This window comes from Pan troglodytes, chromosome 2 (assembly GCF_028858775.2).
Source record: "Pan troglodytes isolate AG18354 chromosome 2, NHGRI_mPanTro3-v2.0_pri, whole genome shotgun sequence".
Lineage (NCBI taxonomy): Eukaryota > Metazoa > Chordata > Mammalia > Primates > Hominidae > Pan > Pan troglodytes.
The window spans coordinates 52,431,417-52,459,334 of record NC_086015.1 but is presented as its reverse complement, the minus strand read 5'-3'; the positions used below and the strand labels follow the sequence as shown (position 1 = coordinate 52,459,334).

Genomic DNA, 27,918 nt, shown 5'->3' with positions numbered 1-27,918 from the left:
AAGGAAGTGAGCCCTTGCTTGTGCGCCTCTGCAGCCCAGGTTCCCTGCCTTCACAGCCCCGCTAGAGGTGGGATCACCCCCACTTACTGGTGAGCAAATAGGCTGGGGGGGTTGGTGTCAGGTTACATGGTTTAGTTGATGGCGCAAGCCCAGGTCCAAAGCCCATGCTCTTCTCAAACAGCCAGAGGTGGGGGCCGGAAGGAGGGATTGGCTGTTGGGGAGTACTGGGAGCAGGGGCGGTGGGCAGGGCCAGGTGCGCAGGGGAGAAACAAGGCGCCTTGGAGTTCAGGTAAAGAAAGTTGGGGAGGATAACCACCGGAGCCGGGTAAGGAAGGGAAAGGGAGCTCCGGGCGCGGGGCGAGGCCGGGCGCTGGCAGGAGAACGGGTCGGGCTGGTGAGGGACCCGGGTGCTACCCGGCTCTGGACGGGCGGGAAGAGGCCGGGACGCTGTTCCACCAGCACCTGCGGGTGCGGAGCGCGACCCCCCGCCTCGGCTCCTGGCAACCAGGAAAGTTCCCAGTTCCGGTTCCAAGGAGGCGAGCAGGTGAGGCCGACGGGGCGGGTCGGCTCTGGCTCCCGGGGTTCACTCCTCACCCCTCCGGGCGACCCGCGTTGCCATGGCGACCGCCGCGGTGCAGCCCGCCCCCGCCCTCCCCCGTGCGGGAGGGGTCGGGTCCCCAGCCCTCGGCCGATGCGGAGCCCGCGGGGCTGGAATGCGGGGTCCCGGGCGGTTCGGGGCCGCGCGCCCGGCTCTCCGGGCTGCTTCCGGCCTGGCCCGGGCGGCGGGCGGGGGGAGGGCAGCCCAGCAGGCGAGGGGGAAGGAGCGGAGCCGAGCCCGGCCGACGCGGCTTTGTCTCCTTTGTTCCCGGCGGTGGCAGCGCCGCGCGGGAGGGGCGGGCAGCGGGCGCAGTTTTCCGCCCCTCGGTCTCCGGGTAACAGCTGCGGCTCCGCCAGACCCGGGGAGAGGCCGCTGCGCGCGGAGCCCGAGCCCGGAGCGGCCGGCGCCCGCCTCGGCGCGCACATCCCGCGGGGCCCGGCCGGGTGGTGAGTGCGGGGCTCGGGGCCAGGGCGGCGAGGAACGGGGCTCCCGAGGTGGAACGGGCCGGGGCCCCGATCCCGCCGGGCAGGGGCGGCCTGGGTGAGTGGTGGGCGGCTTTGGTTTTGAGAGTTGGGACCACACTTCTCCGCGCGAAGGGAAACTCTGGCGACTCCGCCTGGAACGCGATTGGGAGACTGAGGAGGTGGAGCTGCTCCTCCGCGCCCCCTCCTCGCCGTCGCCGCCGGGGACCGGCCGGCCCCTTCCCCGCCCTCCCAGGGCCACTGATGGGGTCCTCGCCTCGGGGTCTGGGGGTTGGGGAGGGTCAAGGACGAGCCGAGTGGGGAGGTCGGGGCTTCCCCTCAGTAGTAACAGCCCTTTCTGGCTGCTCCCGGTGGGACTGACAAAGGCGGACCTCGAGCCTCCTGACCCCCGGGCGGGTGGGGGGTACCCTCCTCTCCACACACAGACATATTAAGTGGGTGATCGATGAGCGCCTTGGGTCATCGCAGGTGCCTGGTAAATGGTGGATCTCCCCACCCCTCCTCAACACACAGAAAACAGGGCGGGCAGCGGGCACCACTGCACTGTCAATGAATAACTCACCTCTGTAGTGAACCCTGGGAGCTGAGCAGGAGGGTGAAACGGGAAGGCCGGTTTCCCACTAACTGGCAGGCAAGGCAAATGTGGGCTGTCCTATGGCCCCTCTGCAGGTGCGGAATGGCGGGGTTTGTGAGCCCCTTTTGTTGTCGAGGACAGCTCCACGGGGGTCCGGGAGGTGCTTGCTCTACAGACAGAAGTTGGGCAGTCTTGCGCCCCCTGAAAAGGTTCAGAGTAGGGTGGGCCCAGAAGAGACTCCAGGGCATGTGTGGGGGAGCACTGGGCACAGGCAGAGTTAGGCTTTGGCTGTGAGCCTGAGCAGGGCCTCAGATATTGGGAATGGGCAGGAGATCCTGGCTGTGTAAGTTGGGGATGTGAGGTCTGGTTCTAGATCAGCCTTTTCAGTCTGCCCTGGCCTGGTCATTAATAAAAGTGGGGCCAATGTGTTCCCTTTGAGAGACCAAGTGGCTTGGAGGGATTGTGGGCCCCCTATCTCCCCTACTTGTTGGGTTTTCTTGGGTGTGAAATGGGGGTTCGTTCACCATACAGGGAGCATCTGGTCTGTGCTGAAGTCTGTGTAAGTTGCTGGGGCCTCTGAATCAGAAGCCATACTCCCTGCCTTCAAGGAGCTTCAAGTCCAGAGTAGGAGGGTGGAACAGGGAGAAAGGTGACCCTGGTTGGCATCACTAATGCCAGGCACACACTGTTTCATGTTTACTGGTCAGAGCAATCCTGCCTCCCGTTGTACAACTAGGAAATCTGAGGCTCGGAAAGCCTGAGGCAGAGCGGCCGTGCCTGTCAGGGTGGTGGCTAGGTGTGTCCATTCTGTCCACCGCATGCAGCGGCCTCCTCAGGAGCCTGGGAGGACAGGGGAGGCTCCCCAGGGAGAAGATGGTTGGTGTAGGAGTTAATGGGATAGCGAGGGAGTGGGCATTCCAGGCAGCGGCAAGAGCCTGTGCAGCGGCTGGAGGAGCCAAGCAGCCTGCAGTTCAGGCTGGCAGGAACGAAGGGCATGTGTGGGGGAGCACTGGCATGGATCGGGTGGGAGAGGTGTGGACTGGAGGGGTAGGCCTTTATCCCTCCCGCTCTGGGGTGCCCCAGAGGCTCTTGGGGGAGGGGTGTACTCAATTCTGCTCAAGGAAAGTCCTGAGAAGTTGGGAGTTGGGAGGCTAGATTGGAGGGGCTGGGAGCTGCTCAGTGGCCTGTGGCAGAGATTAAGTGAAATCCATGTGCCTGAAATGGAGGAGAAAAAGTCACTGCTCTTCTTTCTGTCCTCCTTCCGACACCCATGGTATGTGTGGAGGGGCAAGGGGTGCTAGGTCCTGATTCACAGGGAGACTGCTGGCAGAAGCCTGACCACTTTCCCTGGAGTGGGTCAGCGGCCGACCTCCTCAGTGGCCTGGCCAGGAGCTGTTCTGATCCCGCCCATTTCTTCCTGTTGTCTCCTCATCCAGTGTTTTTTTGTTTTGTTTTTTTTTAACCATTTTTTCATCTCCCAAGGCTCTGTCATGCATCAATGCAGTTTTGATTTCACATATGGGGAGTGGTTTTGTTACTGCCCCTTGAGGGCTGGAGAACTTTGGCACGCAGTAGGCTCTGAGCAAATATTTGTAAGCATGTAGGAGTGAGTATTGGTCTAACTATGGGACCCTGTGCCCAAGGCCCATCCCTGGCATGCGGTGGCAGGAGAATTGAACAGTAGCCCCTTGCAAGAGGTGGCCTCTGCCCATCCTCAGGTGGACTCTGTCTTCCCATGGGAAGAAACTTTCTTTCCTCATCCCTTGGAAACTAGGTGGGGGGCTCTTGGGCAGCCTGGTCTTGCCACAGTCCTGGGATCCTGGCCGGGTTCGAGACTTTCCCTGCTGCCCTCTTCCCCCCACCCCCTTGGGTGGCTAACAGAGGCAGCCTTGTTCCTGCTCCCATAGAGCTGCCCTGTTTTCTGCACACTAAAAATGGAAACCCCCAAGCTATTTCGGGAGCAGTGCCCAGCCAGGCTGTGACCACGGCCCCCCTGCTCCCACCGGGCTGTGGCCACAGTGTCCCGGCTTCCACCAGGCTGCTGGACCCTCCCCTGAGCCTTGTGCCCAGCCCTGTTCACTTCAGGGCAGCCTCAGGAGTACCCTGCTCAGGCCTCATCTGCTAGGATGAGCCGACCTGGGAGAAGCAAGCGCTTGGGATATTTTGCACAGACAGCTTGGCAGCTGGGTGATGGGAGGGGCTAGGCAACGTGGCCTGGGCACAGGCAAGTAGGGGAAGTGTCTCCCAGTCTGAGATGCATTGTCTGTCCCAGCACTTCACCAACCTTGGTGCTCCTGGCTAGAGACCACCGGGGAAGGTGGTATTGCCATAGTTTCTTGGTTCAGGGACTCAGGAGCCTCAGCTGGGGCCCAAGAAGGGGTCTGTGTGGAAAGCAGGCACCCAAACTCTGGGGAGGTCCTGGGGATGGGCCTGGGAACAGCCAGGCATGGCACCTTCCTCCAGGACACACGCCACTTACCCCACATCTTGGGCCCTGGCACTATTCTGAACTGCAGGAGAGGAAATAGCAAGAGATGGCCTAGCTTCTACAGCTCTCTAGTACGTAGGGCTCCAACTAAGTACTCTCAAATGAGGGGAGTGTGCATGAGTGTGCGTGTGTATGTCTAAATGTGAGTGGTGGTCTGAATGTCTCGGGTGAGTGTGACATATGTGCCTGCAGTGTGTGTGTTTCTATGTGGGGGAGTTGTCTCTATATGGATGTGTCTTCATGTGGTGTTTGAACATGGGTGGCTGTGTCTGTGTGTGTCACTGTGCTGTGTGTATAGATGGCATCTGCATCTCTGTGTGTGTGTGTGTGTGTGTGTGTGTGTTGTAGGCATATACATACAGGGTGGGTGGTGTGTATGTATCTTGCTGTGCGACTGCCTGTCTGCTGAAGCGCTGGTGGCCCTTTGGGCTGGGACAGCCCCTGGCTGTGTAGAGGGTGTGTACCTGGGTGCCTTTACAGGGTGGAGTTTGAGCAGAGAGAGGGACCTCACAGGGAGAAGGCCGTGCTGGGGGCCTGGCTGGGCCCTGCCAGCCACGGGGCTCCTTCCTAGCTGACCTTTCCCAGGCCCCTCGGGTGCCTGGCTCTGCTGCCCTCCCCCTCCTCGTGTGGGCTCTGAGGAGGCGTCCTCTGTGGAATGTGTTTGGTGGCCAGGGGCCAGGCTGGGCCCAGCTCCACCAGCAGGCTGGGCGGTGGGGAGGGGGTGCTTCTGTGCTGCCTCCCCGGTGCGGAGCCCAGGGCTTCCACGTGCCTGCAGCCCAGGCCCCGGCTTCACACTCGGCTTTCCCCCCTGCTAGGTGACTCCCACACGGGTCATGCTGTTGTCTCCTGATCCAGCCGGCCCTGCCAGGTGAGCCTGACCTCACACTAGATATCTAGGAGCAGCATGACTCCTACCTATTCTGAGGGCTCTCGGAGGTGGGGGGCAGCCCTTCAGGCCCCACCCCTCCGAGCTGGAGCCTCTTCCCGTCTCTCAGGCCTGTTGGTTCTGTGGTTATTACCCTTCTGGATTCCTGGCCTGAAAGGCCCTGCACACAACTCTTGTCTTGATTCTAACATTCTGCTGGTTCAGGAGACCTCCCTCTCCTTCCTCCTTCTGCCCGGGAAACCCTCATCCATGTAGAGCCTCTCCTTTCTTGGGGTCTGGGCCCCTCCTTCCCATCACCTGCTCTTCTGCCCCATCCAGACCCTGCTTCCTGGGCATGGCCTCTCAGCCCCTCACCCTCTGATCTGGGGGGATGGTGAGTGGGGTGCAGGTCTCCTGAGAGAATCGTGCCTGCAGAGAATGGGCAGTGTTGTCTAGGAAGTGTCTCCTATTTCTGACCTTGTTCTAGTGTGTGGTCCTGGGGTCATCTTGGACATAGTGCCTATCTAAGAAGCCTGGTCCTCCTCTGCTCACCCCCTAGGTTAGGAGGAGCATCTTGGCAATGCCACAGTCCTATCCCTTACCAGTGGCCCCAGGGTGCTCTGGCGGCCACGTGAGCCCCACTCTCTCGACCTCTCTTCCTGCCAGGTGACCATGCCTGCTCTGGGCCCAGCTCTTCTCCAGGCTCTCTGGGCCGGGTGGGTCCTCACCCTCCAGCCCCTTCCACCAACTGCTTTCACTCCCAATGGCACGTATCTGCAGCACCTGGCAAGGGACCCCACCTCAGGCACCCTCTACCTGGGGGCTACCAACTTCCTGTTCCAGCTGAGCCCTGGGCTGCAGCTGGAGGCCACAGTGTCCACCGGCCCTGTGCTAGACAGCAGGGACTGCCTGCCACCTGTGATGCCTGATGAGTGCCCCCAGGCCCAGCCTACCAACAACCCGAACCAGCTGCTCCTGGTGAGCCCAGGGGCCCTGGTGGTATGCGGGAGCGTGCACCAGGGGGTCTGTGAACAGCGGCGCCTGGGGCAGCTCGAGCAGCTGCTGCTGCGGCCAGAGCGGCCTGGGGACACACAATATGTGGCTGCCAATGATCCTGCGGTCAGCACGGTGGGGCTGGTAGCCCAGGGCTTGGCAGGAGAGCCCCTCCTGTTTGTGGGGCGAGGATACACCAGCAGGGGTGTGGGGGGTGGCATTCCACCCATCACAACCCGGGCCCTGTGGCCGCCCGACCCCCAAGCTGCCTTCTCCTATGAGGAGACAGCCAAGCTGGCAGTGGGCCGCCTCTCCGAGTACAGCCACCACTTCGTGAGTGCCTTTGCACGTGGGGCCAGCGCCTACTTCCTGTTCCTGCGGCGGGACCTGCAGGCTCAGTCTAGAGCTTTTCGTGCCTATGTATCTCGAGTGTGCCTCCGGGACCAGCACTACTACTCCTATGTGGAGTTGCCTCTGGCCTGCGAAGGTAGCCGCTACGGGCTGATGCAGGCTGCAGCTGTGGCCACGTCCAGGGAGGTGGCGCATGGGGAGGTGCTCTTTGCAGCTTTCTCCTCGGCTGCACCCCCCACTGTGGGCCGGCCCCCATCGGCGGCTGCTGGGGCATCTGGAGCCTCTGCCCTCTGTGCCTTCCCCCTGGATGAGGTGGACCGGCTTGCTAATCGCACGCGAGATGCCTGCTACACCCGGGAGGGTCGTGCTGAGGATGGGACCGAGGTGGCCTACATCGAGTATGATGTCAATTCTGACTGTGCACAGCTGCCAGTGGTGAGTTCCAGTATTGCCCCACTTTTCCGCCTCTCTGAGGCCACTGGCCAAGCATTTGCAGCCAAGGAGCTGCCCAGAGAGTCCGAGGGCAGCTGGTGGTAGCACGAGGATGATCAGATCAGCAAATATTAAGTGCTTCCTATGTTGCCTGGGCAGTGGAACGGTACCTTACCACAAACCTGGCATGCGGGTGGCAGCAGTGTCTGGATGGGCTTGGACCAGGATGCTGGAGGGGTGGCACTTGTGTCGGTGGATTGGGAGGGTGTTTGGGGGTTCTTGGGTAGGGACAGGGACCTAGAATGGAATGAGACCTTTGGCTCTTGAGCAGGAGAGGAAGGTGAGGTCGGGATTGATGAGCTGTAGCCTCAGGATGGATAAAAAAGGGAAGAGAGACTGGGGGCGGGGATGAGGTTGTCCCAGGAGGGCCAGCAGAGAAAACACAGTTGTATTGGGAGAGCTACCAGAGCGGCTGGGGGAGGGAATGAGGTTGTCCAGGGATGATGCGGCCGAGGAGGTTATCCAGGGAGGGCCTTCCTGATGCTTCTTGCTGCCTATAGGACACCCTGGATGCTTATCCCTGTGGCTCAGACCACACGCCCAGCCCCATGGCCAGCCGGGTCCCGCTGGAAGCCACACCAATTCTGGAGTGGCCAGGGATTCAGCTAACAGCTGTGGCAGTCACCATGGAAGATGGACACACCATCGCTTTCCTGGGTGATAGTCAAGGGCAGCTGCACAGGGTGAGCCCACAGGAAGTACTGGCCCCTGCCCCAGAGTCTGGAGGGAACAGATTGCTAGGGACCCAGCCTGGTTTAAGCTATCCCTGTGACCCCTGGGCCAGGAGAGATGACCTGAGCTCCTCTCCCCAGGACTGGGTGGTGTTTACCTGTGACTTTCCTCCATCCCCGCTAGGCCGGTTGGTATGACCTGTGACTGCCCAGGAGGAAATTCTATTTGTAAATTACTTCGATTGGGTGGAGGAGGGGAGGGCTTTGGGCCTCTGGCCATGGACTTGGGTCCCAGACCCTGTGGTCTCTGATCCCAGGTCTACTTGGGCCCAGGGAGCGATGGCCACCCATACTCCACACAGAGCATCCAGCAGGGGTCTGCAGTGAGCAGAGACCTCACCTTTGATGGGACCTTTGAGCACCTGTATGTCATGACCCAGAGCACAGTGAGTGCCAGGCACAAGCCAGGGCATGGCTGCTGGGAGGGGCCTCTGGGTGGGGCCAGGGACCCACTTGTGGGTGAGCCACTGGTGTTTGGATTGCTGGCCTCAGGTCCTCTTTGCTGTCACAGCTTCTGAAGGTTCCTGTGGCTTCCTGTGCTCAGCACCTGGACTGTGCATCTTGCCTTGCTCACAGGGACCCATACTGTGGGTGGTGCGTGCTCCTTGGCAGGTCAGATTTCTGACCCCATCCCAGCCCCAGCCTCAAGCCCACAATGCTCCTGCATAATTGTCCTGTCCAGAATTCCTGACCCTTAGACCTTGACTCTCAACCCCTGATCCCCAGACACCCCAATTCCTCACCCCCATCCTCTGCACTGGGCATCAGTGCCCTGCCAGGGCAGACACAGGAGCCTGTATCATGCCCACTCTAGGGCCCTGCCCAGGTCCTCCAGATTGTAGGAGTCCCTACCCTATGAACTCCCAGTGGCCCATGAGGGTCACAGATAGACACTGGTCATCTCGCCCAGGTGCAGTCGCCGTTCTGAGTGCTCGAGGGGCCAGGGCCCAGAGCAGTGGCTATGGAGCTTCCAGCCTGAGCTGGGCTGTCTGCAAGTGGCAGCCATGAGTCCTGCCAACATCAGCCGAGAGGAGACGAGGGAGGTGAATGATCAGATAGGCAGGGCCCTGGTGGGGAGGGCTCTGGGCATCAAGGTCTGGGTAGAGATCTTGGATCCTGGTGTCGGACATGCCAGATACCACATGGCCTCACACAAGTCACTTCTTTTAGGAGCTCAGTTTCCCCATCTATTTCTAACTCAGGCCAGAGGGTGTTTGGGGAGGCCTGAGGGCTGTTGATTGCTGGTGCCTGCCCACATTGGGTACCCCATAAATGTGAGCCCTGGTCTGCTGCCCATTAGCCCCAACAGTGTGTCCCTGGCTCTCTTGGCAGGTTTTCCTATCAGTGCCAGACCTGCCACCCCTGTGGCCAGGGGAGTCATATTCCTGCCACTTTGGGGAACATCAGAGTCCTGCCCTGCTGACTGGTTCTGGTGTGATGTGCCCCTCCCCAGACCCTAGTGAGGCCCCAGTGCTGCCGAGAGGAGCCGGTGGGTGAGAGAATGGGCCAGCCTGGTGGGGGCCAGCCCCTGCTTCAGGGGATGCGGTGGGGTTAAAGTGTGAATCCAGGCAAAGAGCCATGAATGGATGCCTTTCTCTGGGTCCTCCCACTCCCCAACCACCTGAAGCCTCCATTCTGTGCCCTTGGACTGTGTTCCCTCATCCCGGGTCCTCTTCCCCATTCAAGGGCTCAGGATATCGGCTCTGGGTCTGAGTGCACCTCCTTGCTGCTTAACCCTGGCCCTCTCTCCCCCTTTGCAGACTATGTATCCGTGAGCGTGGAGCTCAGATTTGGCGCCGTTGTGATCGCCAAAACTTCCCTCTCTTTCTATGACTGTGTGGCGGTCACTGAACTCCGCCCATCTGCGCAGTGAGTTCCTCGCCCTGTCCCCAGGCCTGGGCTTCCCTGTGGCGACCCCTGCCCCATGGCTGTGCTCTGTGCAGGTGCCAGGCCTGTGTGAGCAGCCGCTGGGAGTGTAACTGGTGTGTCTGGCAGCACCTGTGCACCCACAAGGCCTCGTGTGATGCTGGGCCCATGGTTGCAAGCCATCAGGTGAGTGTGACTTTGGGCTGGGCCATACCGGGGGGGTTGGGGGTCCCAGTGTGAGAGTTTTTCTCATGGCCCGGGGTCTGTCTGCCTATGTGAGGCTCTGTCCTGAGCACCAGAGCCGCTGTATGTGACGGACTCCCTGGAGAACAGCCGCCGATACATCCCGCCTGTTTTGGGAGAGGGCATTTGTAGCTGAGAGGCAGGGGATGTCTGGCCTTCATGCCCCACCTCGGCACAGACACCCCTGGAGCCTTCCCCCGCAGTTTTCTCCAGTGGAGAATTAATGGGCTGTTTTTATTTCTCTTTTCCTTGGTCTCCTTTCCTCTTAACATACACTGTGCCTGCCTGCCTCCTGTCCCGCGCCTGCCTGCTGAGTGGCCCTTCCTGTCTTCCTCTGCCTCCCCCTTCAGAGCCCGCTTGTCTCCCCAGACCCTCCTGCAAGAGGTGGACCCAGCCCCTCCCCACCCACAGCCCCCAAAGCCCTGGCCACCCCTGCTCCTGACACCCTTCCCGTGGAGCCTGGGGCTCCCTCCACAGCCACAGCTTCGGACATCTCACCTGGGGCTAGTCCTTCCCTGCTCAGCCCCTGGGGGCCATGGGCAGGTTCTGGCCCCATATCTTCCCCTGGCTCCACAGGGTCGCCTCTCCATGAGGAGCCCTCCCCTCCCAGCCCCCAAAATGGACCTGGAACCGCTGTCCCTGCCCCCACTGACTTCAGACCCTCAGCCACACCTGAGGACCTCTTGGCCTCCCCGCTGTCACCCTCAGAGGTAGCAGCAGTGCCCCCTGCAGACCCTGGCCCCGAGGCTCTTCATCCCACAGTGCCCCTGGACCTGCCCCCTGCCACTGTTCCTGCCACCACTTTCCCAGGGGCCATGGGCTCCGTGAAGCCCGCCCTGGACTGGCTCACGAGAGAAGGCGGCGAGCTGCCCGAGGCGGACGAGTGGACGGGGGGTGACGCACCCGCCTTCTCCACTTCCACCCTCCTCTCAGGTGATGGAGACTCAGCAGAGCTTGAGGGCCCTCCCGCCCCCCTCATCCTCCCGTCCAGCCTCGACTACCAGTATGACACCCCCGGGCTCTGGGAGCTGGTGAGGCCCAGCCCAGGAAGGAGGCCTCAGGGGAGGGGATGTGGGGAAGATGCTACCCCTAGCTTGCCTTGTGATTCTGCACTGGGATTGGGTGAGGGGCAGGGTGGAGTCTGCAGCCCCACACCGGCCTTGCCTCTGGAATCTGGCAAGGCAGAGGGCTGAGCTGGGCAGGGTGGGCTCCATAGACTGCCTTGCCCTTGGTGCCTGCAGGAAGAGGCGACCTTGGGGGCAAGCTCCTGCCCCTGTGTGCAGAGCGTTCAGGGCTCCACGTTGATGCCGGTCCATGTGGAGCGGGAAATCCGGCTGCTAGGCAGGAACCTGCACCTTTTCCAGGTCAGTGTGTCCTGCCTGCCGCTGTCCTTGCAGCCTCCTTAGCTGTTGAGAAACTCTGCACAAGCCCTGGGGAGCAGGAGGAGGGCAGAGTCCGAGGGCTCAACTCCAACCCAGAGGCTGTGCTGGGGGATCTGTTGGGTGACCTGCAGGACTCCCTGGGCCCAGCTCCTGAAGCTGCCCAACAGCTGTGTTCTCTGCCCTCAGGATGGCCCAGGAGACAATGAGTGTGTGATGGAGCTGGAGGGCCTCGAGGTGGTGGTTGAGGCCCGGGTCGAGTGTGAGCCACCTCCAGATACCCAGTGCCATGTCACCTGCCAGCAGCACCAGGTGCACACCATGAGCGCCTGGGTGGGCACGGGTGCACTGCACTGGCCACAGGCTGGCTGCCAACTGTAGCTGGCTGCACCACACTTTCCAGAGCCACGCTCTGACCGTGTCGCCCTGAGGGAGTCTCCACACCCATTTCTGACCTCTGACCATGTGCCCCGTGGAGTCCTTGCATCCCAGCTCTGACCTCTGACTTGAGACCCCATGGGGTCCCCATACTCCATTTCTGGCTCTGCCCTCCAACTTGTGGCCCCATGGGGTGCCTCTGACCCTATGCTCCTAACTGGTCGTTTTAGTCCTTTCTCTGACTAACCCCTCCCCAGGCCTGACACTTTCCCCAGTGCTTGACTCTGAACCCACTCCCATTTCTCCAGCTCAGCTATGAGGCTCTGCAGCCGGAGCTCCGTGTGGGGCTGTTTCTGCGTCGGGCCGGCCGTCTGCGTGTGGACAGTGCTGAGGGGCTGCATGGTGAGCCACCTGTGGGCTGCTGGGCTGGCGGTGGTAGCAGGGCTCTCCCAGGCCTGCCTCTCACGTGTGTCTCTGCCACCCCCAGTGGTACTGTATGACTGTTCCGTGGGACATGGAGACTGCAGCCGCTGCCAAACTGCCATGCCCCAGTATGGCTGTGTGTGGTGTGAGGGGGAGCGTCCACGTTGTGTGACCCGGGAGGCCTGTGGTGAGGCTGAGGCTGTGGCCACCCAGTGCCCAGCGCCCCTCATCCACTCGGTTTGTTGAAAGGCTGGCCATCCCTTCCTCAGTGCTGCCCTTAGAGGGAGGGTGTGGGGGCCCAAAGGTGGGAGGTTGGGGCTGCCTTTCCAGTTGAGTAGAGGTGAGCAGTCCTTGTCCTGGAACAGGTGGAGCCACTGACTGGGCCTGTAGACGGAGGCACCCGTGTCACCATCAGGGGCTCCAACCTGGGCCAGCATGTGCAGGATGTGCTGGGCATGGTCACGGTGGCTGGAGTGCCCTGTGCTGTGGATGCCCAGGAGTACGAGGTCTCCAGCAGGTAAGCTGGCTGCACCTAGCAGGAGCACGGCGCAGCCTGGGGCCTCCGCGGTTGGCGTTGCTGCTTGGGGCCTCCCACCCACCGCTCATCTGCCCCCCTCTCTCCCTGTTCCTTGATTCTGGCCACAATGCCCGAGTGCCAGCGTTGCCACTGAAGACCCTGAGCACCCACCACACCTGTAGGTTCCTGGCCTGGGCTGCTGGGGAATCCTTCCTGGGCCCGTCACTGCCCAGAACTGACTCGTGGCTCTGCTTCCTGCTCTGCTCACCTGGTCTTCTGAGGGACTGTGGATATATTAATAGCTGTGGCAGCAGGACCCTCAGATCAGACAGATAAGCTCAGGGGCTGGCCTTCTCACCAGCTCACTCTTCCCCAGGCATTGTCCTGGGCTGCCAGGCTCTTCAGGAAGGTAGACTTGGAAGGCACACCTCAGAAAGGCACACTGGCCGAGGGCCAGGCTCCACTGTCGTTTCTAGGGACCCCTGCTGCCTTCCTGGGGCTCCTGGGTTATGGTAACCTGGCCAGCGATTGCAGGCCCCAAAGGTACACACGCAGGACATTCCTAAGGAGATGTCCATAGCAGCAGGGCCCAAACGTGGCTGAATATCAGGGTAACCTGCAGATCCTGTCCCAAACCAACACAAACATCTGGATTCAGGAGGCCCACGGTGGGGCCCCCAAATCTGTATTTGAAACAAGGAACCACTCTCCTGGAGCACGGAGTGTCCGCTGAATGTGTTATGACCGAGAACTTACGGTGACTATCTAGACTGTTAGTGTTCCAGACCATAAGACTGCTGTGATTTATGAAGCAATTAGCATATATTCTGTCTGGAGCCTCCCCTGGGTGGCTCACATGTCACTTGTGTCTTCCTAGTGTTTGCAACAACTGTGACAATGTCACTGAGTTGAGCCACTGCAGGCTTAACACTCTGGAAGTTTAATTTGCCCAAGCTTCTATTTTTTGGCTAAGAACCAGCATTTTCTTAGATGGTTCACTTTCCCTTCACCTGTATTTCCCTGTCTGACTAGAGGCTTTCAGGGACTCTTTTTCCTGAATAAATCAAGTTTCTACCATGCTTTGAGTGGGTACTGTGCATGTAACGTGGCGGAGGACGTGGGCGGCTAGCTGTGCCCACTCACTTGCTCAGCAGCTCGCCCCACAACCAGGCTGACAGGGCCCCTTTGTAAATTTATGCCACAGATAAATTCTTCCTTATTGGGGGCCCCTGGGGTTGAACTTAAATGATTGAAGCCACAAATATTAATTCTCAGATACCAAGGCCTTCTGATGTGTCATAAAGAATTCCCTCCAAAGTGAGAGAGGGTCTCTGTCAATCTTGTGGAGCATGGGAAGGGGAAGACCACCTGACAGTGGGGCAGGGAGAGGGGCTGCCAGGTAAGCTTGAGGGGCCCTCGATGCAGCCTGGCACCCCCTAGCCTGCCCTGTGCCTACAGCCTCGTGTGCATCACCGGGGCCAGTGGGGAGGAGGTGGCCGGCGCCACAGCGGTGGAGGTGCCGGGAAGAGGACGTGGTGTCTCAGAGCACGACTTTGCCTACCAGGTACCTGACTGCTGAGCCACCCCCAGCTGCCAGCGGGCCACCCTCTCTGGTGGCTCCTCTCAACCCATCTGGTTATTCCTTGGTGGGGCTCCCAGTCCTGGGCCAGCCTGTCTCTCAGGCTGTCCCTGCCTCCATGTGTCTGGTCTGATGCTCATCTCTCTCCCTGTCTGTCCCACAGGATCCGAAGGTCCATTCCATCTTCCCGGCCCGCGGCCCCAGAGCTGGGGGCACCCGTCTCACCCTGAATGGCTCCAAGCTCCTGACTGGGCGGCTGGAGGACATCCGAGTGGTGGTTGGAGACCAGCCTTGTCACTTGTGAGGGCCACTTCCTCATCCTGCAAAAATCTATCTGCTCCAGAGGAAAGATGGAGGGGTCTGAGATCCTGGGGAGAGCAGAAAGGGGAAGAGGGCCAGTCTGCTCCTTCAGAGAGTGGCCAGACCCTCCCTAGCCAGCTGTGGTGGGAGTGCACCTCCAGGGACACCTGGTGGAGACTGCAGTCAGCGCTTGAGGGAAGCCAGTTGGGGCCTGAGTGGTCCAAGTTTTCCCTGCCTGCGCCCCTGCATTCATTCCCACCTCCCCTCCCAGGCTGCCGGAGCAGCAGTCAGAACAACTGCGGTGTGAGACCAGCCCACGCCCCACGCCTGCCACGCTCCCTGTGGCTGTGTGGTTTGGGGCCACGGAGCGGAGGCTTCAACATGGACAGTTCAAGTATACCTTGGACCCCAACATCACCTCTGCTGGCCCCACCAAGAGCTTCCTCAGGTGTTGGGCCAGGGGTGTGGCTGCATGGCAGGTGGCAGGGAGGTCTTTGCAGCTCCACTATGTAGGGGTTTGTAGGGCTTTATGTTGGGGCACTGAGAATCCCATGCTGCTAGTAGGGGCAAGGGGTCGTGTGGTTTGGGGCTGGGGCTGAGCTGACCTAGCCGGGACTGGGCTGTGCTTTAGGTCCAGGTAACATAAGCCATCTTATGTTACGTAAGCTCATGGTCTGTTTCAGTGGAGGACGTGAGATATGGGTCCGTGGCCAGAATCTGGACGTGGTACAGACGCCAAGAATCCGGGTGACCGTGGTCTCGAGAATGCTGCAGCCCAGCCAGGGGCTTGGACGGAGGCGTCGCGTGGTCCCGGAGACGGCATGTTCCCTTGGACCCTCCTGCAGTAGCCAGCAAGTAGGACACCCTTGGGTACCCCCACACTCTCCCCTTGCCCCATACCACACCCTGGGGACAGCCAGAGCAGGTGCCAGAGGAGGCTCTTCCCATCTTTGCTTGGCCCCTCGTCAACCTGCCTGTCTTCCTTCCAGTTTGAGGAGCCGTGCCTTGTCAACTCCTCCCAGCTCATCACGTGCCGCACACCTGCCCTCCCAGGCCTGCCTGAGGACCCCTGGGTCCGGGTGGAATTTATCCTTGACAACCTGGTCTTTGACTTTGCAACACTGAACCCCACACCTTTCTCCTATGAGGCCGACCCCACCCTGCAGCCACTCAACCCTGAGGACCCCACCATGCCATTCCGGCACAAGCCTGGGAGTGTGTTCTCCGTGGAGGTACAGCTCCTACTTGGACCTGGCAGGGCCCCGAGACCCTTCCCTTGGCTGGACAGCACTGCTGTGTGTGGCGGAGAGGCCGAGACAGTAGAGCAAGGGCCGGTGGATGGACATGGCTCCTCATCCTTGCTGTGGTGGGGGCAGAGGGGGCTGGTGGGGGGTGCCTAGCCTAGCATCTGGCACGAGCTTGACTGCTTGGCTGGTGGCCTGGGTCCTGATGCACTCCATGGCAGGCTCTGGAATGACTGCATTTGTATGTTCGGCCTGTGCAGTAGCTGGGTGGTGTGGTCCACATAGGCCATCGGGCTGACCCCCGTTGGCAGCCTGGCTCACATGGACATGCGCTAGGCATGTGTCTTGGACATACACAGTGGGCAGCAGATGGGCATGCAGGCAGACCACAGGTTGATACAGCATCATCACCCCCCTGGTGAGTCATCAGACACAGATTGGGGGCTCCGGCTTTGTTAGGTAGCTGGGCAGGATTTGGGAGGCAGCTTTATGTTCTCCAGATTTTTCGTTCTGGAGAAGAAAGATAGGAAAGGGCAGCAAAGGGTGATGAGGAGCAGCTTGGAGGACACCGTGTGACTGGCCTGCACTCGGGAAGGGTGCTGAGAGGCTGTCAGCTTTGCTGCTGGGGCTGGGTGTCAGGGTCCTTCCCACATTTGGGGAGGACAGGATCTGAGGGAAGGGTCCTGAGTGACTGATCGGTGACCTTCTGTTCCAGGGGGAGAACCTGGACCTTGCAATGTCCAAGGAGGAGGTGGTGGCTATGATAGGGGATGGCCCCTGTGTGGTGAAGACGCTGACGCGGCACCACCTGTACTGCGAGCCCCCCGTGGAGCAGCCCCTGCCACGGCACCATGCCCTCCGAGAGGCACCTGACTCTTTGCCTGAGTTCACGGTCAGTGGGCAGGTCCCTGGCCGGGCTGGGCATTGACCTGGGCCAAACCCTTGCTCACAGGTGGCTCCTGACACAGGTGCAGATGGGGAACTTGCGCTTCTCCCTGGGTTACGTGCAGTATGACGGCGAGAGCCCTGGGGCTTTTCCTGTGGCAGCCCAGGTGGGCTTGGGGGTGGGCACCTCTCTTCTGGCTCTGGGTGTCATCATCATTGTCCTCATGTACAGGTGGGTGCAGCCAGATGTGGCTGGGCTGGGGCAGGTCGTGGGATCTGGCTGGACTGGGAAGGGACAGACCGGGCCAGGAGTCAGGAAACATTCTCTGTAAATGGCCAGAGAGTAAATATTTCACGCTTTGCAGGCCAAGTGGTCTCTGTTCAACAACTCAGCTTTGCCACTGTGGCACAAAGGCAGCCAGGGACGACATGGAAACACATGAAAGTGGCTGTGTTCTAACAAATCTTTATTTATAAAAATAGGTTGTGGGATGGATTTGGCCTGGTTGTGGTTGGCTGATCTCTAGGCTAAACTGTGCTGGGCTAGACGGGGCATGGGTGTGTGTGACTTGCTTGGGACGGGACAGGCTGAATCGTACTGGGCTAGGCTTGAGCTTGGCTGGCATGGCTGCATTGGACTGTGCTGGATGAGGCCAGGGTGTGCCTGGGGATCGTCAGGCAGGCCTGGGCGAGTAGGACTCATCCGGCCATCCTCTCCTGACCCTGGGGCTGAGCAGGAGGAAGAGCAAGCAGGCCCTGAGGGACTATAAGAAGGTTCAGATCCAGCTGGAGAATCTGGAGAGCAGTGTGCGGGACCGCTGCAAGAAGGAATTCACAGGTGTGGCTGGGAGAACGGGCCCCGCCCTCCAGAGCTCTGCCCAAACCCACTCCCATCACACGGGATTGGTGCTTAACAGGTGCTTAACCTGGCCTCTTCTGCTTAACAGACCTCATGACTGAGATGACCGATCTCACCAGTGACCTCCTGGGCAGCGGCATCCCCTTCCTCGACTACAAGGTGTATGCGGAGAGGATCTTCTTCCCTGGGCACCGCGAGTCGCCCTTGCACCGGGACCTGGGTGTGCCTGAGAGCAGACGGCCCACTGTGGAGCAAGGGCTGGGGCAGCTCTCTAACCTGCTCAACAGCAAGCTCTTCCTCACCAAGGTACCCCCACCTGCATCTTCCTGGCCTGCCCCTGGCCCTGCCCCTTCTCCAGGGCATGGTTTCTGAGCCCGCCCCTCTGTCCCCCTAAACCCCTTTTCCCATCCCTTCTCTTTGGCTGCAGTTCATCCACACGCTGGAGAGCCAGCGCACCTTTTCAGCTCGGGACCGTGCCTACGTGGCATCTCTGCTCACCGTGGCACTGCATGGGAAGCTTGAGTATTTCACTGACATCCTCCGCACTCTGCTCAGTGACCTGGTTGCCCAGTATGTGGCCAAGAACCCCAAGCTGATGCTGCGCAGGTCTGTGTGGCTGTTGGGGCTGGGTGGGCCCTGGACAGCTGGAGCTGGGGTGGGGCCTCGGGCTGGGGGGTCTGCAGGATAGAGAGGCCCGCAGCCCCACCTGCTGACCCTGGCACTCCCCTTTCCCATCATCTCAGGACAGAGACTGTGGTGGAGAAGCTGCTCACCAACTGGATGTCCATCTGTCTGTATACCTTCGTGAGGGTGAGGGGGCAGAGGTGGACAGGGCTCCTGTCCAGGGAGGGTCAGGCCCTCCAAACTGCTAAGCCCTCAGCCACCATGCAGCTCGGACACTTGTGCCAGAGCAGAGACTCCTGCTCAGCCTGTCCTCAGTCCCCTTAAGCCCATGTCCTGTCCCCTTCCCCAGTGTGCGTCATGTCCCATACACCTCTGCCACCTGCTGGGGGGCCCTAACTGCCTGTGCTCTCCTAGGACTCCGTAGGGGAGCCTCTGTACATGCTCTTTCGAGGGATTAAGCACCAAGTGGATAAGGGGCCAGTGGACAGTGTGACAGGCAAGGCCAAATACACCTTGAACGACAACCGCCTGCTCAGAGAGGATGTGGAGTACCGTCCCCTGGTGAGGGTGTGCAAGTGTGTGGCCTGCAGTCTGAGTGCGGTGAGGGCGAGGGTGGAGAGTGTGTGGGTGTGTGGGGTCTGGACACCAGCTTCTGATGTGGTACCTGGATGTAGAGCTGGGTTGACCTCTGGCTGGCTCCTGGAGAGAGCCCATCAGACTAGCTTAGCAGGATAGCAGTTTAGGGCAGACTTTGATGATAAGGCCTCTATGTGCCCCAGGCTAGGGATGGAACTAGGGTAGCCACAACCAGGGTTTGGGAGAAGCCAGCCCTACCTTAGACCATGGGCTTGAGCTGTGTCAGGGCCTGACCCTGTCTGCCTGGCCCTCCTACCAGGAATGCGGCCTTGCCCACCAAGCCAGCCTCACTCTGGCAGGCACTTCTCTCTGGGTTTGCTTTCCCCTTAGTTACGCACGAGAGTTCCTGTGGGAAACCCCCATTCAGGCCTGCTGAACCCCTCCCCTGTCGGATAGGTGGGAATATTTGCTCCCGATGGTGGGAATGCAGGCTTCCCAAAACTCTGTCAGCCTGACCCATTCAGCCAGGAACCTGGGGATCTGAGTGATGAGGGACTTGTGCTCACTCATTTTTTTCTGCCATTTACCCCATAGTCGTTTACAAGTGCACTGCGCTAGGTGCTGGGGTCACAATGGGGAGGAAGCTGCTGTCCCTGGGGAAGGCAGGCAGGTGAAGAGACGAGAATTAGGGATTGTGTGGTGCGTGGGGATTGGAGGCAGCAGTTCCTCATGAGTTGTCCCTGCCCTTGGCCTGTGTCTCGGTCATCCTGAGTGCACATGAACCCTGATGGCTCCTGTGTGTCCTGCACAGACCTTGAATGCACTATTGGCTGTGGGGCCTGGGGCAGGAGAGGCCCAGGGCGTGCCTGTGAAGGTCCTAGACTGTGACACCATCTCCCAGGCAAAGGAGAAGATGCTGGACCAGCTTTATAAAGGAGTGCCTCTCACCCAGCGGCCAGACCCTCGCACCCTTGATGTTGGTGAGGGCGTGGAGAGCCCCTGGGGACCTGAGCCACTGTTGGGCCTGGGCTGGCCCCGGACCAGCTCTGCAGGGACAACTCATCACTCAGGGTGGGGAGGATGCTGGGAGGCGGGCAGAAGCTGGCTTTGGAACATCTTTCTTGGACAGCCTCTCATCTGGGGAGGGGGTACCTGCTCTTGGTCTTTGGAGAGGTTGAATAACGCTGCCCCATGATGGAGGGGCTGGTGTCCCTGTGGAGGAGGAGATGGGCTCCACTATGGGAAGGGTATCTTCCAGCCCTGCACCCAGTTCTGCCTTGCCCTTGCAGAGTGGCGGTCTGGGGTGGCCGGGCACCTCATTCTTTCTGACGAGGATGTCACTTCTGAGGTCCACGGTCTGTGGAGGCGCCTGAACACACTGCAGCATTACAAGGTAGGAGGGGTGGGAGCTGGAGGAGGGCATGGTGGGGTGGGACTGGTGGAGGGATCACCAGCTGTGCTCAGCAGGTCCCAGATGGAGCAACTGTGGCCCTCGTCCCCTGCCTCACCAAGCATGTGCTCCGGGAAAACCAGGATTATGTCCCTGGAGAGCGTGAGTACCGCTCCCATCACGGTCCTCTGCCCCTGCTGTGCCCAGCCCGGAGTCATGGGGAAGGTCCTCTGGGCCTCAGGGCAGGCTCGTGCCTATTTCCTTTCGGCCCAGGAAATCCCTCAACCAGGTGCCCCCACCCCTGGGAGAGCTGGCAAGAAACAGGGGGCCTGGGGAGGTGGCACCTGGGGAGGGGTGACAGCTGTGGGCTCTTGGCACAGGTACCCCAATGCTGGAGGATGTAGATGAGGGGGGCATCCGGCCCTGGCACCTGGTGAAGCCAAGTGATGAGCCGGAGCCGCCCAGGCCTCGGAGGGGCAGCCTTCGGGGCGGGGAGCGTGAGCGCGCCAAGGCCATCCCTGAGATCTACCTGACCCGCCTGCTGTCCATGAAGGTGGGGTGGGGCCTGCCAAGGTGGTGGGGCCTGGGCTGAGAGGGAGCATGGCCACTTGTGGGATTTGGGGGTGGTGTGGGGCTCGTGCAGGCACAGTGCCGGGGGGTGTCTGAGGCTGGGCTGCTGCTGAGGGCCCTTTGCTGACCACACCTCTCTGCTTCTTCCTTCCCACAGGGCACCCTGCAGAAGTTCGTGGATGACCTGTTCCAGGTGATTCTCAGCACCAGCCGCCCCGTGCCGCTCGCTGTGAAGTACTTCTTTGACTTGCTGGATGAGCAGGCCCAGCAGCATGGCATCTCCGACCAGGACACCATCCACATCTGGAAGACCAACAGGTGGGGTGGAGCTGGGTGGGCTCCAGGTGTGTGTGGGGGGTCTTCTCTTCTGCCTCCCCAGCACATTCATCGGCCATGCCTGCCCCACCCGCAGCTTGCCTCTGAGGTTCTGGATCAATATAATAAAAAACCCGCAGTTTGTGTTCGACGTGCAAACATCTGATAACATGGATGCGGTGCTCCTTGTCATTGCACAGACCTTCATGGACGCCTGCACCCTGGCCGACCACAAGCTGGGCCGGGTGAGCGAGTCTGGGATGGACACGGAGGGGGATGGGTGAGGGTGGACAGTGCTGTGTGTGCACTCAGATTCCAGGCTTTTCTGAGAACTTCAAGGAGGGCTTAGGGGGGACCTCTGACCTCCCAAGCCAAGGCTTCATCCCGGGGCCACCTCGGTTTTAAGGGATGAGCAAGAGGAGGGGACACTGTGTGCCAATTCACAGGTGAAGTTGTGTGCAGCAAGTACAGCCTGGTGTGGCTGGGGCATAGAATGCTGGCCAGGTGTGGCAGTAGGCCAGGGCCAGTTGGTCAGGACTCACTCCTGGGGCAGTGGGAGCCACAGAAGGTCTGGGAACAGGGAAGTTATGTGACCAGACCTGAGAGTTTGGTGGAACATTGTGGCTGCTGTGCATGGATGAGCTGAGTGAGGGAGTCCCAAGAGGGCGCTGTGCTGTCCTGACAAGCAGTGGCTGGGTTCAAGCTGGGTGGGAGGGTGCAGGGCAGGCAAAAGCTGAAGGTTGGATGTGGGGGATGAGGAATAAGGAGGGGAGTCACACATGATCCCTGGGCCTCTGGCTGTGGTAAGCTTAGACTTGGAGAAGGTGAGTCTGGTGTTTGTGGGGTTTCCAGATAGAGACATGGATTGTTCAATCCCAGAGCAGCTCTGGGCTGCTGACTGGGTTTGATTCCTTAGGGTGGTGGAGGAGTCTGCCTGCCAGTAGGGAAGTAGGGAAGAGAGTTCATGGGGTGTCACGGTTTGAGGGATGTGTGAGGAGGGGAGCTGGGAAGCACAGGAGACTGAGTGGTCGGAGCCGTCCGGGAGCACAGAGGTTGGGAGTCTGTTGTCATAGCAGTCAAAGCCGGGAGTCCCCTGACATATGAGATCCCCAAGGTGTCTGCTCAAGCACCCAGCGGGCAGGGCCCTCGTGTGACTCTGCAGGTCCGTGAGTGGGGCTCTGCTTAGCCTAGACCCCCAGGTCTCAGTTGGCTTGGGACTTCTTGAGAGATACATCCCTACACCTCTGGGAAAAATCAAAATTAGCTTGGCACGGTGGCTCACACCTAGAATCCCAGCACTTTGGGAGGCTGAGGTGGGCAGATCGCCTGAGTTGCTCAGGAGTTTGAGACCAGCCTGGGCAACATGGCAAAACCCTGTCTCTACAAAAAATACAAAAATTAGCCAGGAGTGGTGGTGTGTGCCTGTGGTCCCAGCTACTAGGGAGGCTGAGGTGGGAGGATGGCTTGAGCCTGGGAGGTTGAAGCTGCAGTGAGCCATGACTACTCTGTTCACTGCACTTCAGCCTGGGTAACAGAGCGAGACCCTGTCTGAAAACAAAAACAAAAACGGAAAGTTCTGTCCAAAATTGTAGCACTGTCTTTTGGGAGCCATTTTTGTTCCACATGCTGTCATCATGCCTATAATGAGCTAAGAATCAAAGGGCCACACCAGGACCCGCAGGGCCACCTCCAGGGTAGACCCTATGTGGTGGCTGGGATTTTTGCCAGATCCTTCCAGTACCTTCCCTTCCCAGCAGAACAGCAAATGGTTCCTGGGTAGCTCAGGAGTAGTCCGAACAAAGAATGCCAAGGGTTCCCCCATGGGGAGTTGTCGAGAAGGCGCGAATCCTGACTCAGGTTGACAGAGGAGCTGGCCTTGGATCCCTGCTCACGGGGGACAGTGCCACCTCGAGATATTCTCACTTTCCCAGCAGCTCTAGGATGAGGAGAGGTCCTGAGAATAGAAGTATGCTGCCCAGAGCCCATGGCTGCTGGGACTTGAACCCAGTTCAGTTGTAGACGCTGTGTCTAGGTGTGTTAAAGTGGTGGAAACTGACTGGACAGACCTGCTTCAAATCCTAGCTCAGCCACTGGGGAGAGAGGTGGTCTGTGGCCGCTTAGGTAATGTTCTGGGTCTGTTTGCTCATTTTTAAAATGATGACCCTGGGAGTGAACAGCATGCGTCCTGCCCTACGTACCGGGCTCTTGCTGGATCTAGATGGTGGCATGTGGAGCTGAGAAATGATTTCCGATGACATCAGAGACTGGACATTGGTGGAAGGGAGGGAGCAGCAGAGGCTCCTGCGGAAGGAAGTAGGCGAGGGTGACCACCTGTCCTGGTTTTCCGGGACTCAGGGGCTTCCTGGGATGTGAGACTTTTCCTTTTCAAAACTGAAGCAGTACTGGGAAACCCAGGACACTTGATCACTCGAACAGGGACCCTCATCCTTCCTTCCTTCCTCTTTTGCTGTCCTCCTGCTATGTCCAGGACTCCCCGATCAACAAACTTCTGTATGCACGGGACATTCCCCGGTACAAGCGGATGGTGGAAAGGTACTGGAGGGCACGGTGGGTAGAGGTTGGAGGGCGTGTGCAGCTGAGGCTTGGGGGGTGGGCTCTGGTTGGGAGCAGGGGAGTGGGCTTGTTTACCCAGCAGCTGCTGTGCCCTGGCTCTCTGGCAGGTACTATGCAGACATCAGACAGACTGTCCCAGCCAGCGACCAAGAGATGAACTCTGTCCTGGCTGAACTGTCCTGGGTAAGGCCTCCCTCTGCTTCTTGGGTTGGGCATAGGCCTCCTGCCACAACGGTCCTGCCCCCTTCACACTGCCCCTTTGCAGGGAAGCCCTTGGGAACCTCAGCAGCCCTGTGAGCTGGTTGGGGCAGGAAACATAAATGCAGAATGTTCCAACTGCCACTGAAAGACCAGGGCTCCCACCATCTCATCACAGAGCAAGCAGGGGTCTTGTCCTGGCAGCTGCCATGTACCCTGATTCAGCCAGGCTCTTGCAAGGTAGCTGGGATTCAGCCCCAGGCCTGCCTGGGTCTGCCTGCATGCGTCTTCCCACTGCTGTGCTTCCCTTGGTGGCACAGGTGTCCCCTTCACCTCTCCCATTCCTGAAACAGCCCTAAAATGTAACTCCAGGGAGTTTATGAACAATGTTTCTGAAATGTTGATGATGACAACCACAACACTAATAGCAGATATAATTTTGGGGTGTTGTGTGTGAAGCCCTTCATGGGGTGCTTTGATTGTCTTATTTGATCCTCACAAGAACTCCACAAGCTAGGTGACACCAACTCCATCGTCCAGGTGAGGAAGTTGAGGCTCAGAGATGTCCCCATGGAGGGGCCTGAGAGTGACCTCAGGAAATACTTGAGTTAGGCCAGAGCAGAATCATGCTGGGCTGTCAGCCTGCAAGTGGCATCTGTGCCACTTGGCTCTGGAGTCATCTGGGTGGCAGAGGGTCTGGGCTAGAACCTCAAGGGGGTGAGAGAGGCAGGGCTTCAGTGGAAACCCCAGACCTTGCTGAAGCAGGTAGACCTGGGCTGTCTTCCTACCAAGGAGGCCCCCTTGGTCTACCCTGTTCTGTCCCCATCTGGCACACCTGGCCTGGGGTCCCTGGGCCATGGAGGGGACTCTGCTTCCCACTGTAGTGCCCATCCCATTCTCTACCTCTCAGGTCCCCTTCTCCCCCAGCCCTTCCCTGGGGTCCTGGGCTGCCTCCTGTGGCTCTCTGCACCCCTCGTCTCTCTCACCTTTCATTTGGCCTCTTCCCTAGAACTACTCTGGAGACCTCGGGGCGCGAGTGGCCCTGCATGAACTCTACAAGTACATCAACAAGTACTATGACCAGGTGGGCAGGCCCTGGACCCCGACTGGGAGGCTGACCCAAGGCCTCCCAGGAGACTTAAGGGGCTCTGACCCTGTGACTCATGTTGGGAGCTTTGGTCTTCCCCAGGGACAGAGTAGTGGGGGGCCGGGCCCCTCGGTGGCTTGGGAAGTGTTTTCCAAGCGGGCTTCCTGGCATTGGCTGTGCTCTCACCTGTCCCACTGCTCCCCATTCCAGCTCCCCAGCAGGACGGCGAGGCACAGTGCTGGTGGTTGTGGGGGCCAAGGGGTCTACCAGAGCCTGGAGATGGTGTGCATTTGCTGAGTTGGCAGCATGTTGGGCACGGCCAACATGCAAGTGCAGGCCTGGCTTGGCTGCATGAGCTGCGAAGAGGAGAGTCCAGGCACAGGGCCAGGGGTGTGAGGGTACACTGGAGCTGGTGAAGCTTTTTGGAGGATCCCTGGGCTGTGCCTGAAGAGCTGAGCACCTGCCAGTCAACCTGCTGGATGCCTGGTGGAATTGTCCACTTAGATGTTTGTGTGGCACCAGTGACATGGCTATTGCTGCTCAGAGATGAGGAACCTGTCTCATGGCCCACAGCCTTCCTGGGCATGGTGTGGGCCATGGCACGGGGCTTGGGGGAGGCAGGGTGTGATGCAGGCATGTCCCCTTGTGGAGACATAGTGGGCAGTAGCTGTTTTCCCAAGTGCTGCTGCCCTCCGGTTCCTACCGGTTCCCTTGGTGGCAGCCCCAAATTCGTGGTTTGTGTTTGATCAGTGTCTGTTTTCCCACCACGTGTCTGGTCATTCTTGGGTCTCTGCCCCTTGTCTGGCACCGGGCAGACAGGAACTTGGGAAATGCTGTTGGCTGGCGGGTGGGTTAGCCAGGATGGCTGCAGCAGGGCTTCTGAGGAGCTCGCTACTGAGTCAGGTCCTTCATTTCCTACCTTATTCATCCTGGAACCCCGCGGTGACTTTGATGTTATTACCCCTCCCGCCAGCGAGGCCCTGAGGTCCCAGAAAGTACGTGAAGTGACCGGCTGGGTTTCTTGGCCTCCTATCCCACTCATGCCACAGCGTCTTAGGAGGACTGTTGAATTTTGCAGCAAACACGTTGGCCAAAGAAGTCTCCCCTGATGGCATCGGTCTCTGTTTCAGATCATCACTGCCCTGGAGGAGGATGGCACGGCCCAGAAGATGCAGCTGGGCTATCGGCTCCAGCAGATTGCAGCTGCTGTGGAAAACAAGGTCACAGATCTATAGGGACCCAGGAGCCACGGCCTGCTGTTGCTTCAGCCTGGCCTGGGCAGCCCTGGAAACTCGGAGGGGAGGCCACCTTCTTAGGTGCCTGTAGTGACTGACAAGCAGAGTTAGTGGAAGGTGACTCCCAGTCTCCTGGTGGCTCTGGCCTCGGCCCTGCTGGATCCACCTCCTAGACCCGGGGCCTCAAGGCTCATGGGGTAGTACCTAGCCTGCTCCCCGAGTCCAGCGACCCTGTGACACCGGTCTGCAGGGAGTTGGGGACTAAGGGCTTCCAGAGAGTGGCTGGAAGAGCCTCCAGGCCCCTGGGGAGACTGTACTGTTCCTGAACACTGGCCTTGGCCACACTGGGATTCGGAGAGGAAGGAGGAGAGCCCCACGCTTCCTGTCTGCCTCCTCCACCATCCCTGACCTCAGTTGAGCTGCCTCTGGCCTTGTTGCTGCTGCCACATCCTAGGTCTAAGAGTTGAACGCCTCTCCTAGGCCACTACAAACTGACCCCTCAGCAGGGCTGGCTGCCACAGGGCTGCCCTGCCTCATAGGTAGCCATGGTGAGGGCTATCTGCTGCAGGGGGTCTTGGGGAGAGTGGTGACTCCATTGACCCAGCTTTTCATTAAAGGATAACACACTGCACTGAGTCTGATGTGTGAGCCCGGCCTAGCCCCTGGCTACTAGGAGGACGGCAGCTATGCCCAGCAGGTACCAGGGGGAGGTGGTATCTATACTCTTGGGGAGTCTCATGGTTCCCCATCATATCCCAGACTGCAGGGCTGGCTGAGGCTCTCCTTGACTCCTGGGCAGGGTCTGGTGGGGTCAAAGCTTCCGTGAAGGAAGAACCCCATCTGGGGCAGGGCGGGTGACCGAGATAGAGGGGTCTACAGTCTCTTCAAGGGGGCCTGCTTTATCTGTAGTTTGCGTATTCTCACTTCTCCACTCATGTTCTATTTCTCTTGAAAGGGACTAGGAAAGGATGACATAATTACAGGCAACTCTAGGCAGAGGGGGTCTCGAGGGCCATTTTCCATGGTCCTGTTCCTGGACTTAGGGTTTCTGTGTTGCCTTCCAAATCAGGGCATCCTAGGGCCGGCTCCTAAACTGTCTGCCTCCATGAAGGCCGCCTTATATGGTTCTTCCTGATTTGTACCTGGAGGTGAGCTTGGAGACTGTCTTATCTGGTCTCATGTTGCTAGTTGGGTCTGTAGGGCAGGGGGTTGATACTCCTCTTGACTGAGACCACCCTCGGCCTTAGCAGAAGGCCAGCCCCCCATGGAACAGAAGAGATAGGGTGGCAGCTATGCCTGGCAGATGAGAGGAAGGCCCTTCAGCCTTGAGGCCTTCAGAGGGATCATCCCTTTGGCCCTCTGCTTATCCTCCATAACCCAGTGACCCTTAGCATTTCCTCTCGTCTGGCACAGAGACCCCAACCTCCCCTCGAGGTCTTCATTGAGTGTTTAGAGAGAGACAGACTGATAGAATTCCAGGAGGACTCCTATCCCCTGCCTCTTTTTGGCCCTAAATAAAGCCATCCACAAAGTCCTTGTCCCTAAGGAGCCATGTTGGTCTTGTCTGTGCCGGGGGTAGTCATAGCTGCTATTCTTCGCTGTGGCTCCATTGTCCCTTCTTTCCCATTTCTGCCGGATGTGGGGATCACAGTCAGGTCAGCAGCCAGGTGCCATCATTTGGGAGCATGTGAGCTTGGATGCTCTGGCCAGGTTTTCATAGCCACCCAGAATGGTCCTGACTTTTCCCGTTGGAGACCATGGAATGGGTCTCCATCTTGACCATCTCCGGGAGCAGGGTGGATGGGAAATCCACTTGAGGGTGGACTTCAAGCAGACACAGAGGGAAGTAGCCTTGGTCAGCACCACAGACCTCGACAGAGCCATGCCTCTGTTCCAGAGGCCTCTCTGTTCCAGGTTCAGGCCCCTGCAGGTTTTAGGGGTAGGTGAAGGCTCCCGGGAGAGGGGGGCCATGTGCCTGCAAGCCTGGGCACGTGCCCGCGGGAGGGGTGAGTACTGAACGTGCTTTGAGTCACTCACTGAGTCATGGCTCGGCCGCCACAGAACATTGTTATAATAACAGACATAGAGAAGAAAAACCTGGC

At 59.5% G+C, this 27,918-nt stretch overlaps 1 protein-coding gene across 6 annotated transcripts; it reads left to right on the top strand.

Moving 5' to 3' along the window:
* Positions 1-70: 70 nt before the first annotated feature.
* On the top strand, positions 71-26,447 carry PLXNB1 (plexin B1). Of its 6 annotated transcripts, none has more exons than XR_010155186.1 (39): positions 939-1,044; positions 4,958-5,010; positions 5,674-6,786; positions 7,344-7,526; positions 7,832-7,960; positions 8,086-8,186; positions 8,485-8,617; positions 8,907-9,063; positions 9,335-9,443; positions 9,518-9,626; positions 10,034-10,714; positions 10,925-11,047; positions 11,252-11,374; positions 11,749-11,842; positions 11,928-12,100; positions 12,229-12,380; positions 13,839-13,944; positions 14,123-14,259; positions 14,531-14,707; positions 14,943-15,114; positions 15,249-15,491; positions 16,219-16,395; positions 16,472-16,620; positions 17,126-17,226; positions 17,336-17,553; positions 17,675-17,853; positions 17,991-18,057; positions 18,286-18,432; positions 19,259-19,427; positions 19,737-19,840; positions 19,915-19,999; positions 20,218-20,390; positions 20,565-20,725; positions 20,820-20,967; positions 23,211-23,275; positions 23,404-23,479; positions 23,562-23,734; positions 24,504-24,578; positions 25,712-26,447. XR_010155186.1 is itself a non-coding variant. In XM_016941029.4 (38 exons), the coding sequence occupies exons 3-38, from the start codon at positions 5,680-5,682 to the stop codon at positions 25,814-25,816; spliced, it is 6,408 nt and encodes a 2,135-aa protein (XP_016796518.1). In that variant the 5' UTR covers positions 71-89; positions 4,958-5,010; positions 5,674-5,679; the 3' UTR covers positions 25,817-26,447. The 6 variants fall into 6 exon arrangements, 4 of the variants coding, with proteins under 4 accessions (XP_016796518.1, XP_003309829.1, XP_003309830.1 ...); XR_010155187.1 differs by having other exon boundaries at positions 24,792-26,447; XM_016941029.4 differs by lacking the exons at positions 939-1,044; positions 23,562-23,734 and adding an exon at positions 71-89.
* Positions 26,448-27,918: the final 1,471 nt, after the last annotated feature.